At 45.2% G+C, this 13,057-nt stretch overlaps 1 protein-coding gene across 4 annotated transcripts in view; it reads right to left on the bottom strand.

Annotated features, from left to right (window-relative positions):
* Window positions 1-13,057, bottom strand: part of PCDH15 (protocadherin related 15) — a 620,078-nt gene that overhangs the window by 100,112 nt on the left and 506,909 nt on the right. For all 4 annotated transcript variants that reach the window (XM_035137532.3, XM_035137542.3, XM_035137541.3 and 1 more), the window contains one exon: window positions 311-451. In XM_035137532.3, the coding sequence (XP_034993423.1) occupies window positions 311-451 (141 nt within the window). The remainder of the gene's footprint in view (window positions 1-310; window positions 452-13,057) is intronic.

Below are 13,057 nucleotides of genomic sequence, written 5' to 3'. Positions count from 1 at the left end.
AGGAAAAGTAAAAAAAAAAGAAGAAGAAGAACTGGAGGCACCCCTCCCCCATTTTATACATATTTGCCTGAGTGTAGATTCCTCTGATTTAATTGGAGATTGTTTCAAACTGAGCAGCTTGGAGACACTGCAGCAGAATCTGTGCTTGCTCATCCCTAGTGATTTAATTTTTCTTTCTTTTTGCAGTTATTCTGTGGGGTTGTGGAGGACCAGGAAAAAAAAAAGCTAGGTAGTATGATGGAGCCCTCAGGCTGGGGGATAGCCACTCCAGTGCAAAAACATATTACAGTGCATATGTGGATGTTATTACCTTAAATAATGTACTGGGCTCTTCATTAAGGTTCACACGAGTAACCACACGTCCAGAATCTTCTTCGACGTCAAAGATACTTGCACTGTAAGGGAACTGGACTACATCCACTTTATACCTCACCCAACTTGCTGGTGTCCCCTATAAGAAAAACACACAGTTGTTATTGTATACAGCATGGGCTGGAAAAGAAGACTTAAATGTTAAAATACAACCCAATATGATTATGTTGACATTTTTAAAAAACAAAGAGTCAAAACTACGGGATCGACAGCAACCTGCCCACTGACAGGAAAGAGCCAGGACCACAGCGGGGAAAAAGGCATTTAACACATTGGTTATTGATCTCACAACAAAGGGATGTTACTTTGGAGACCCATTTCCAACTAAAAAATCATGGGGGAAAGTCACCTTGTCAAAAATTATCAAGGCTTCAGGTACTAGAACTGAATGACACTTTCAGTCCTGCATTCATTTTGGAATATTCCGCTCCTAACAAAAGAGCTTTTTAAGTCTGAAATTATGCTACACCTGTAGTTAATGTATCTCATTATATTCATAATTCTTAACTTGAATGTACCATTTATGGGGGAAAGGGGAGTCAGATTGAAACCTGACCAAAGGCCTGGTGCGGAACAGCTCCATCTTGCAGGCCCTGCGGAAAGATGTCAAATCCCGCAGGGCCCTGGTCTCTTGTGGGGCCAGTGTTTGTGTTATTCAGCTGAGGTGTCAGTTGGATCGTGAAGCAAAATCTTTACTGATGCAATTTTCTACTTTTCCCTTTGTGAGTAAGCAACTGGTTTAGTTGTTTTCAATCTTTATTATCCCTGTGCTGTTTTCCCTGTGAGTAAATTCATTGTTATACTTATTGATGGTTATGAGATGGCAAGCATCAATGAATATGTGATCAATAACAACAAAACTATTTTGCATCATATTAGTAAACGCAGCTTGTGGCAACCAATCATGTTAATGAAAACGTCAGTGAAAATTGGTATTTGATGTTTTGTGTTATTAAGAAAGATGTAGACATTTAAATGGAATCTGGTTGCATTTAGGTAATAAGACAACCTTTTGTTTCTTTTGCAAAACTGATCATGAATTTTGGAAGTGAATCATGAGAGCATGACCACCAACCAACCAGCCAATTCACTGATTTATTTATTGCTTCATTTAAGGGACAGAGAACCTATAGCTCTCAAGATGCTGCTGGACTTCCATCAGCCAAAGCCAGCACAGCCCATGACCAGGGATTATGGGGGTTGTAGTCCAACAAGGTCACAGACTCTTCATCCCTGTTTTGATTTCAGGGTGCTTTATATCCGACCTCCCAATACAACACAGGCATTAATTCACACCCTGGAGGTGAAACAGAGAAAGGGGATTGGGAGGGACAAGTCCAAGCCATTTTTCAGCAAGCAATCAGGGGAATGTGCCCCCTTTGTGCCATAACAGAGAATGCTGAAGTACACATTTGGAGAATACACAACCATTTAGCCAGATATGGGATCTATAGGGAATGGGTACCATAAAGCTGGCAAACTGGAAGGGCCTGGAAAAAGTTTTAAGTCATATGCAGATCCAATATTTGTAGAACAATCACAGGTGAGTTGGGACACAAAACTTTTTTTTTATTAATGCTATGCCATGGTACAGTGTTGTTCCCACTGGGTTATCCTCAGTGTGGAAAGCCACCAGGTTGCTCCTGCTTATAGCAGTTCACTGGTGCATGGCAGAAACCCTTTTTCAAAGAATGACAGGAACCCTCTCTTGCATTATATCTCCACCAGTCGTTCCCAAACTCCCCCACCAACCCACGGATCACTTGAAAAGTGCTTTAGGTTCTGGGTGGACCACTTAATGATTTTTTTTGGCCTGTTGTAGCCATTGTAGACGCTAGAGATACTGTATGATTCTTAATTGCATTTTTAGAGACACCTTGTAGACCACCTGTATGAAGCTCACAGAGGTGGTCTATGAGACTCGCAGATCACAGTTTGGGAACCCCTGACCTACACGGTACATCGCAAACCGCACTCCCCTGGCAAATTTTAGGAAATTTCTCTCTGTCTCCCTGGAAGCCCCACAAGTTCATGGCGGATGAATGGTTCTGTGAAAGGTGGTATTTTGTCCTCAGTCACATCTAGAACCGGATTTTTATACAAATGCTTCAGTTTTAGAGTTGTTTATTTAGCAGCACTGGTGCTTATGGGCCCCAGACATGCTTCTTACATTCCATATGGAAAATTAGTGTTGAGAGGGTGGTTTTTTTTGTATCCCTTTTCATCTTATTATTTACAAAATCCTCACAGGAATAGCTATTATAGCATGTGCTACCTCATCACTGTCATATCCTGTCCTCACGAAAACGTAACACGCCATTCCTGACATCACATTCTCTTGTCACCATGTGAGATGCCAGATGCTTCGAGGTCAGTCAGAAACTGCAGCCACCAGGGAATTTTTTTGCTGTCATCAAAAAATCTCCAGAGAAGCAGATTGGAATTAGTGTCCCATCAGAAGCGTAAAGCCCCGGGATTTGATTAATTCTGCACACACCGTCAAAAACATACTGTCAGAGGGCCTGGTATGGCTACTCTAGAGTAACGACTCCAGCATGGTCTTTTAAGGTTTTTATTAAGTGCTGATTATTTACAGTGTTCAGAGCAGTAAAAATGCATCCTTAAGGTGAGGTGTCTGAACTCCCGAATGGCGATTGGCGCGTTTTCTTCCAGCACCACAGCTTTGGCAGACCCAACCTCTTCCCCCTACGTTTGCGTCGCAATTCGGGAGTTGGGGGAATTGGCCTCCCCCCTGTGCATCCTACTTCCTGTCCCACCTGCAGCCTGGGCTCCACAACCTTGCCTGAGCCTCGGACACCACTTCCTGACTCTCCGCTGGAGGCAGAGCTCTCCTTACTCTCTCCCGCGCTTGGGGATGGGCTGGAACTTAAGATGGGAGGGACTTCCCTGTATCCCTCGTCCCTCACATCCATCCCCCTCCCAGGCTCCTCTCCCCCCCTTCCTAGTGGCTCTCCGCTTGCTGGGGACGAGTGAAACCCCAAGAAGTCTGTGGCATCCGAGCCTGTGGGTGTAAAAATTTCCCCCCAATCCTGCGATCTTTCTCCTTCCCCCTGAGAAGACGGGAATCCCAAGAAGTCAGTGGCGTCAGAGCTGGTGGGAGTAAAAATGTTCTGCCAGTCCTCTCCTGCCTCTGACGTCGTTGACCTCGGTGAAACCCACACCTCTTCTTCCGTGTCCTCAAATTCCGCTTCCCATCTCCATGGAGAGCTGCTGCCTGCTATCCCTTCCTCCTGCCCCTCCCCCTCTCCCTCCCTTTCCATGTGCCAGGGCTTGGGCCTGTGGGGGAACAGGGCGTGGAACTCTTCCACTAAAAATTCCTCAGGTACTTCTGTGGCCGGTATCCACTCATTGTGGGACGGCGGAGTGTCCTCCCATGCTATCAGGTACTCCAGTCCTCTCACCCCTCTCCTTGAGTCTAAAATCTCAGTTGCCTCATTGAGCTGTCGGGCGTCTCCCGTCTCCCCCCCTCCCTCTGGAGGCTGATCGCTGTCCCTGAACCTGGTACTTTCCCTGTACGGCGACAGCAGCGATCTATGAAACACTGGGTGCACTCTCATGTCCTCCGGCAGTGCTAGCCTGAAGGCTACCGGGTTGACCTGTTGCGTGACCGTGAAGGGGCCCAGCCTCCTGGGTGCTAACTTCTTGCATCGCCCCCTGGTGGGAAGACCTTCCGAGGATAACCAAACCTTGTCCTTGTCCATCGCCAGCCCCTTGTCTGACAGCTTGTAGCCTAGGAAGTCCACTTCTTTGGTGTGAAACTTGCACTTCTCCAGCTTCACATACAGGTGGTTGTCCTTCAGGCGCTGCAACACCTCCCTGACATCCTTCACATGCTGCACTGGGTCATTGGAGTAGATAAGGATGTCATCCAGAAAGACCAAGCAGTTCTTGAAGAGGAGGGACCCCAGGACGTGGTGCATGAAGGCCTGGAAGCATGCTGAGCCCCCTTGCAACCCGAAGGGCATCACCAGATATTCAAAAGAGCCCAGAGGCGTGAACATCGTGGTTTTCCATTCATCACCCTCCCGGATCCTAATCAAGTTGTACGCCCCTCTTAGGTCGAGCTTGGTGAAGATCTTGCCCCTGCGTGCCGCTGTCAGGAGATCATCCACTCTGGGCATGGGGAAAGCCATTGGCTCTGTCACCGAATTCAGCCGTCTAAAATCCACCACCAGACGGCGCTGTTGCGTGTCTTTCTTGTCCACCCAGAAGACCGGGCTGCCCCCTGCTGCCTTGCTTTCTCTGATGAACCCCCGCTTGAGGTTCTTGTCGATGAAAGCGCGCAGATCCTCCAGTTCCTGATCTGACATGGCGTATAGCTTGGCTGGGGGTATAGTTGCCCCTGGCACCAGGTTGATCTGGCAGTCAAAAGGCCTGTGTGGGGGTAGGTGGTCGGACTCCGCTTCGCTGAAGACCTCCTGCAGGTCCCAGTACGGCTTGGGTATTGCCTCACCCCCCTTGACGTGCATGGTGGCCACCGTGGCTATCGGAGGCCCCTCCCCTGGTTGGTGCTGCATGCAATGTTCCAGACAAAAGTCCGATCCAAAAGTGATGCATCTCTGGTGCCAACTTATGGAGGGGTCGTGGCGCGTCAGCCAGCTCATGCCCAAGACGATGGGGGGGTCTGAGATGGTTGTGACGTTGAAAGCCAGTGTCTCTGAGTGCCTTCCCACCGTCATTCTCATGGGGGGGGGTTGATGCGTGATGGCCCCTCCCAGCAGCTCTCTGCCGTCAATGGTGGCCACGTGCAGGGGAAAATCCAGCTGCAGAAGTTGGATCTGGTGCTCTTCCGCAAAGTTTCTCGAGAAGAAGTTGGCTGAGGCACCACTGTCAATTAAGGCGAGGACTGTCAGGGGATAGCCATTTGGGAGCGTGAGCGTGACTTCTAGAACCACTCCTGCTCTGGGAGGGGTGGGCTGGCTGTGCTCCTCTCTGTGCGGGTGGGCGGGCGGGGGCTGTTGTCTGCTGACTGTGCCTGGCCGCTCCCCCTTGTCTCCTGCAGCCAGGCTGTCTCGTTTCCCTGCTGTGGTGCTGCGTCAGCTGGGGAAGGTACAACCGTTCCCGCCTTTCCTTGCCACTCTCTGCGATGAGGGCAGTCTCTGACGCGATGCCTGGGGGAGTTGCAGAGAAAGCAATTCCCGCCTCTTCCCTCCTTGCGTCTTGGCGCCGCCGGGGTTTGAAAAGCCCGCGCGCGCGCGCTCCTCCGATCTCCATCGGTTCCGGCTCTGGGCTTGGCCTGGGCGGGTGTGGGGGCGGGTCCTGGGGTGGGGTTTGGTGATGTGGTCTGTCCTGGGAGCGTGGGAACCAAGGTTTAGCTGCGCGCGTCGCTTGTTTGTCATTCCATCTGGATTCCTGTCTCACCCCCCACCGCTAGCGCCGCTTTGCTTAACTCATCCATAGTTCGCGGTTTGGGACCTCTTGCCAGCTCATCCTTAACGTCTGCGTGCAAACCCATGTAGAAGGCTGATTTCACTGGCTCACTTTGCAGATCCCACCCCAGTTTGTGCACCAGCATGGTGAATCTCGCCCAGTAGTCCCTAACTGTCGATTTTCCTTGTGTTAAGTTATGAAGCTCCTCTTTAGTGGCCTCCATTTCACTGTCACTAGCGTACATTATTTTTAAAGCTTCTAGAAATAATTTTGCGTTCTTCATGCAAGGATTTTTTTGCGCGATGAGCGGTCTTACCCATTCTCGGGCGGCCCCCGTCAAATGCTCTATGATAAAGGAGACTCTGTGCGCGTCATCTGGGAATTCTGCTGCATGCAATTCCAGCGCATAATTTATTTCTGTCTCGAATCCTAGGTACTCCCTAGGGTCGCCGCTAAACTTGGTGACTAGGCTCTGTCCCCTTCTCACTTGGACTAGCTGCGGCTGGGGCACCCCCCCCACCTCTAGCGGCTTTCTCCTCTTCCAACTTCTTCTGTAGGTCCAAAACCATCACCCTTAGCTGTTTCTCAGTCTCCTCTTTTGTCCTCACCTGGTCCACCAGCTTGTTCAGCTCCTCCTGCGCCCCTCACGCTTCCTCCTGAGCGGCATGCAATTGCTGCTGTGCGTGCGCTGTGAGGTTCTGCAGCTCCTGCTTCGCTGCTTCGGCCTCCAGCCTCCAATGCTCAGCCTCTTGAGCGCTCATCGCTGCACTCCAAAGTAGCCAAAAAAAAGATTCGGGAGTTGCTGTCAGAGGGCCTGGTATGGCTACTCTAGAGTAACGACTCCAGCATGGTCTTTTAAGGTTTTTATTAAGTGCTGATTATTTACAGTGTTCAGAGCAGTAAAAATGCATCCTTAAGGTGAGGTGTCTGAACTCCCGAATGGCGATTGGCGCGTTTTCTTCCAGCACCACAGCTTTGGCAGACCCAACCTCTTCCCCCTACGTTTGCGTCGCAATTCGGGAGTTGGGGGAATTGGCCTCCCCCCTGTGCGTCCTACTTCCTGTCCCACCTGCAGCCTGGGCTCCACAACCTTGCCTGAGCCTCGGACACCACTTCCTGACTCTCCGCTGGAGGCAGAGCTCTCCTTACTCTCTCCCGCGCTTGGGGATGGGCTGGAACTTAAGATGGGAGGGACTTCCCTGTATCCCTCGTCCCTCACACATACGGTACTAAAATTATTAGTAGCAAGAGGAGCTAATTGAAAGACAAATGTTTAACTATTTTGCAGAGTCCCCCCATGCCATCTCCTGTAAATCAGAATACCAAACTGATTACATGCATTTTTAGGTGTGGATGTTAATTACTGTAAGTTCATAAACATGTCCTAGAGACAGAAGCTGCTGAAGCAACTATATATGCAAGCTATGCAACACATATGTGCTGTCTTTGTGCGTGGTTGTACCATTTGCTTTTCAGTGGTTTCAATTTACCTTCTGGGCAACGTTCTGAGGACCTTATGCCAGTAGTGGACAGAGGCAATACTAGGCAGATCAATTAATGTAAATTTTACTTGAGCAATTTCCTTCTGTTATGGAGACCTTGTTTATTGTTGTTGAGCTTTATATATATATATATAACAAAAACATCAAAAGAACACTGGCCACAGAGAGTACAAATTTAGCTGTGCTGTTCTATTTCATGGAGAAGAGATTCTGCTTCATGAGATGGCTCCTCTCGCCACCAAAGGAACACAAATAAACAACAGAGAACCTAGACAAGCAATGCTGACAACAAACCCTACATATATTAAGTAAAATAGAAACATCATCACCCGACCCCATCCATCTCTCCCCCCTTTACCTCTTTCCCCCTTTTCTTCCCAAATGAAACTGATTTGTAAAAATGTTACGAGATACATTGCACATATCTTTGTAAATCAAGAAAATATTTAGTAAAAAATGAAATAAAAATGAGATGGCTCCTATATGCCATAATGAGGTATGATGACTATTCACAAAGTCTTCCCACTTGACTTGGCTTCTGCAAGTTGGCTTATTATAGGGCTGATTCATATAAGCCTTCTGCAAATTGGCTGCCTGAATTCTGCATCACAGACAAGGTAAACTAAATCACTGCACTATGTTTTCTTCTAGACTTACATGCTAAAGTTCACTATATCAAACCTTGTCGGTGATACTGCAGCCTCAGAAGAAAATAAATTACATCCTGAACATGCCATTTCCAGGAAGGGGAAAGAGAACTACCATCCAATGCTGCTTAACAGGAGGCTCTGAAATCAAACTATATATGACTTTCCATTCCGCATATTGAGAAAGGCAATGGCAGTAATTCCATATATTGAAATTCTGCCGCATATGTAGAAGAGAAAAGAGACAGATTAGGAGACATGGAAAGCAACTTGTTCTCTTTTCTTTTTTAATTTTTTTATTGAGGATTTTCTTGGTTTACAAAGGTAATGCAGTGTCTCATAATTCTCTTTTCTAACTACTCCAGAGTTAATGTGATGAGCCTTCAGAACTCTAATCAGTTCCTTGTGGTGAATTGCAACCCACAAAAGTATTTGGAAGACGGGTCTGATTGACATTTTGCAGGCTCTAGCTCAGGATGCAGAAATGATACAACATTTCGATAGAAGGCACATGATGGCTTCCTACAGGGCATTCCAAAGAGGACATCTGTTCTCTACTGCTGCTACTTCTTGTCTTTGTGCATTGAATATGAAGGTCAGAGAAAACTTAGGAAGCTGCCTTAGGAGTCGGACCACTGGCCCATCTAGTTCAGAATTGTCTACACTGAATGGCAGCAGCTAACCAGGGTTTCAGGAAGTGGTCTCTCCCAGCTTTGCCTGGATATATCAGGGACTGAACCTCGGACCCACTGCATGCATGCTGGGTGCTCAACCACTGGCTATTCCTTAGTAGTTAAAATTTTACTGCATACTTTTGCATGTCAGGAGAGATGGGGTGGAACCAGAATACACAGGCACACTGAGGGTAGGGTGAGCACATGGACATTTTGTGAACACCTAAAAAGGGCTTCTAATGTACCATAATTCAAGAAATCATATATAAAAATAGGTAATTTTTAGATCATTTCAAACATAAGGTATTCCAATGAGATCAGAAGGCACTAAGATAGTTATACTCTTAATGTCAGGCGGAAACCTGATTTAATAATGTTTTTACAAAATATAATTAGCAAGAAATTACTCAAACCCAGATAATGTGGTTCAGAATAGCAACAATCACACTCTGTTCCAATGACTAAAACCTACAATTATCATTAAGCATCAGCACATTAGGTAATTAGTTATTGAATTCATAAAGCTGGCATGAGATCATTATTTCTGAGAAAGCTACTTTCCCCCCATCATTTTAGAAAACAACAACACCAGGATATTATAGTTATTGGCAAAGTTGCAACTGATTGACAAAGATCATCAAAGGAAGATTAAACATGGGTTTTTTATTTTATTTTAATAAACTTGCTTTCATTATCTGTCACATTCATCATCTGCTTAGGTTGCTTCAAGTCATTCAGAAAGCATGCTTGCTTCTGTTGTGAACATCAAACATTTTGAAACCCTGGGTTGGAGCACATTTATACTGGGAGAAGTGTTATATCCTATGCTAAGGAAAAGACATAAGCTATGCATTGACTTGATGTGTTGTAGCACATAAAAAAGGCTACCACTATCATCCTCCACAAATGCTTTGAAGGGGGGAGTGCTGCCAGATTAAGAATCTTTATATTATGTGTTATGTGTTCTTAAATGGCAATTGCCTCCATTGAACTCCATAGGATTTACTTCCTTGCATAAACACAAAGGATTGGGGCTTCAAAGCTTCAATTCCCAAAGCATTAAAAATGGAAATGCCACAAGCATTACAATAAAAATGTGTGGTTACTGTCTCACAAAAAGAATTGTATCCATACACTCCCCCCACCCCCACCCCAAACTATAGTGTCTATGGAACAGTGAGCAGCCCAGCACAGACATAATGGTAGCTCAGTTCAAAGCACTGGTTTGTAAATGAGGAATTGACCCAAAGAACCTACGCTACGCTGCACAAATGCCCTTTCCCTTAACTAGTCAGACTTAAACCATAGATTAGCATTACATCTGCACCTTGTCAAATCTAAGCAACACTTTAAAAAAAAATGGAGTTCACAATAAGGGTTTGAAGCGGGTTCACAAATATTGGTTCAGGGGTCTAGTGTCAGTGCAAATGTATTGCTAAACCATGGTTGACAGCAACAATGTAAGAGAGGGGTAGACCCATGCATGAGAGAATAGGATGTTGGGGAAGGAGCCTTCCTGATGAAGACTCCCTGCAAATCACAACTGAAAACTGGAAATCCACATCAGAAATGCATGCTTCTTTCTTTCTTTCTTTCTTTCTTTCTTTCTTTCTTTCTTTCTTTCTTTCTTTCTTTCTTTCTTTCTGACGTGTGAATGTCTCAGTTTCATTTGGGTGTCACTGCTTTAGGTGGACAGCAAAAGCAAGGGCCAGGGTATTTTAAACATGTGGGAATAACTTCAGACTCTCCTTTAGACCTCAGACGGGGTGGTCTCTCTCTCTTACTGGGAATGAGTATGAAATTTGTTTTTGGTGAGTGGTGTAGGTTTGGAAACTTTTTGCCTTGAGATGTTCCTAATTGCCTCACTAGATGACCAAGCACTTACGAAAGTTTATTCCTACATATTAAATGTACTTTGCCTGCTACTTTGGTTTTAATTATCTAGATTATAAATGAATTTGATCAGCGTCCTTTTTAAGCTTGTTTCTGACTACTTGGCTTTTGCACTTCTTATTGCAGTTTTTACAAGATCATTAACTTTTAATTTTTAGCGTGGCTTATATTGTAATACTGGATTTTGAGCTGTTAGTTTCTCAACCACCTATAAATATGATTTGCTCCTTCTGTGGTACCTGCCAAATATTTTCCCGGTGCTGTTACTGCTAACAGCAAGGAAAGGAACAATTAGATGCCCACTTTAAGTTCCCAATTCTTCCTTTGTAGTTACATCATTACCTGCCCCACACCTGATATCTGGAACATGAGAAGTAGTTATGGGCCTTCCTGGGACCTATCCCAGGCTCATGGGCTAGAAGTTCCTAACCCTTGCTCTATAGCTATAATTGAGGAAACTATCTGATCTTTATCATTTGTGTTTCATTGCAGTCTCCAAAATCGTACTCATCAATATGGTATGAAAAAGTGAAAAGGGAAAGTATTTTTGCTGCTTTGCCAGCAGGAATGTGTAAATAAAGTATCTAGGAGGCTCTCTTAACACCTCATTTCCAGGCTTATTTACTTATAAATAAAGCTAGAAAATTATATATGCTCTCCCTGGTTGTCCTAATGGCCCTATTTCACCCCCTGCTAATAGACTGCTATTGAATGACTATTTTGAAGCTTAGCAGGTTTTGATAAGATTGCCTACAATTACTTGGTGTCCTTCAGTGGCATTATGCTCTCTGCAGTAAATAAGCACTCCCCCCCCCAAAAAAAACCCCACACAGTCTTCCTCTAAAGACAATAAAAAATGCCACTCTGGCTATGCTAGAATTTAATGTGAAGGGAGGTAGAGAAGATACAGGAGGGACAAGCACAATAATAATGGGCAAGTTCACTTATTCTCAAACTGATGGGACAAATATCAGCTCAAGGCACTCTGCCAACGAAAAATTACTAGATAGCATAAATGGCTTCTTCCAACTGCCAGCTCTAAAGCCCATTTAAAGAGAGGTTCGATTTAGTCTTCAATGGAATGCTGAAGATGTCCACAACCCTCTGCCAAAAGCTAGGATTTCAGCAAAGAGGAAAATTAACATTTTCACAACTGTTTTGTGGCTTCTTTTACCTTACTGCCACAGTAGCCCTTCTCGCGGTCCCTGTACAGAAATGCTAGTCAAGAGAAATACAGAAATGCCAGTCAAGATACGGTAAATCACTGCTGTATCCTAATACCTACATTAAACATGGTGTTGATCACACAGAGCCCTTCTACAAACAGGCTCCTGTGATGGGATAAAGTTCCATTCCTCTATGGATTAGATCTCAGAAAATCCCTTGAATCCAAAAAAAAGGAAGAAGAAGAAAGAAAGAAAGAAAGAAAGAAAGAAAGAAAGAAAGAAAAGGAAAGGAAAGGAAAGGAAAGAAAAGAAAAGAAAAGAAAAAGCTAGTGCTACAAAACCCCAAAACACTCATCCCTTTTAAAAACAGCATTATCTGCTGGCTTTAGTAACAAAATGTTTAGGGAAATTAGAGGGGAGTCTCTCTTTCCCACCCTCTGCCAACATTTTCAACCATTTGGTGTGGGTGTGTGGGAGGGAGGGAGGGAGGGAGGGAGGGAGGGAGGGAGAGAGAGAGAGAGAGAGAGAGAGCAACCACAAATGTAGTACGTATTGAATATATTCAAGAACAGGGCCTTGACTCTTTCCATGAACCTTATCCCCCACCTGAAATCTCTTTGTCTGTACCTTCTGAAAACTGGAATAATGTTGTGGTCACTATCCATAGTTTGAAGACTGAAGAGATACGATCAACTAGCAGAAAGCTACTAGATTCTGACCAGTAGGGAAAATTTACTGTTTTGAACCAAGAACATGGGACCAGTGCTGTTTTTTTCTGGGGGGATGCAGAGGTACACATACCCCCAAACATTTTGTGAGTCTAAGTTTGGCCTCATTGAGGGGCAGTATTTCAATATGAGTAGGAACATGAGTTTGACCAAGCTGCGGGAGGCAGTGGAAGACAGCAGTGCCTGGTGTGCTCTGGTCCATGAAGAGTCGCACTGTATGGGACTGTCATGTTCCCACTAGCAACAGACTGGGAAAACATGCATATTCCCTGGGAATGTTGACCAGTCTGATAACTATTGAGCTTTTCCCTTTAGGCTCCCTAGAATGTGAGATAGCTGAGTCAGTAGAGCATGAGACTCTTGATCTCATGGTCATTGGTTTGAGTCCTACACTGGGCAAAAAAATTCCTGCATTGCAGATAACCCTCATGACCCCTTCTGGCTCTGCAATTCTATGATTCTAAGATCGGTGCTTTGACAAACAAATCAGAGTTTACCCATAGGATATAATACAACTATGTCAATCAAATGCCAGACTGAAACCCAGATGCTGCTGGGAAAGCTGATTCCAACAAATCTGTGCTGCTATATTCTTACAATATATTAACAAAAGGATTTTTTAATGTGGTTTTTTATTTCTTCACTCTCACACAACACTTTTCATGCTTGAAGACTTTTGAACAG

Source organism: Zootoca vivipara, chromosome 5, assembly GCF_965207765.1.
Source record: "Zootoca vivipara chromosome 5, rZooViv2.hap1.1, whole genome shotgun sequence".
Taxonomy (NCBI): domain Eukaryota; kingdom Metazoa; phylum Chordata; class Lepidosauria; order Squamata; family Lacertidae; genus Zootoca; species Zootoca vivipara.
This window is presented reverse-complemented; position numbering and strand designations above follow the sequence as displayed.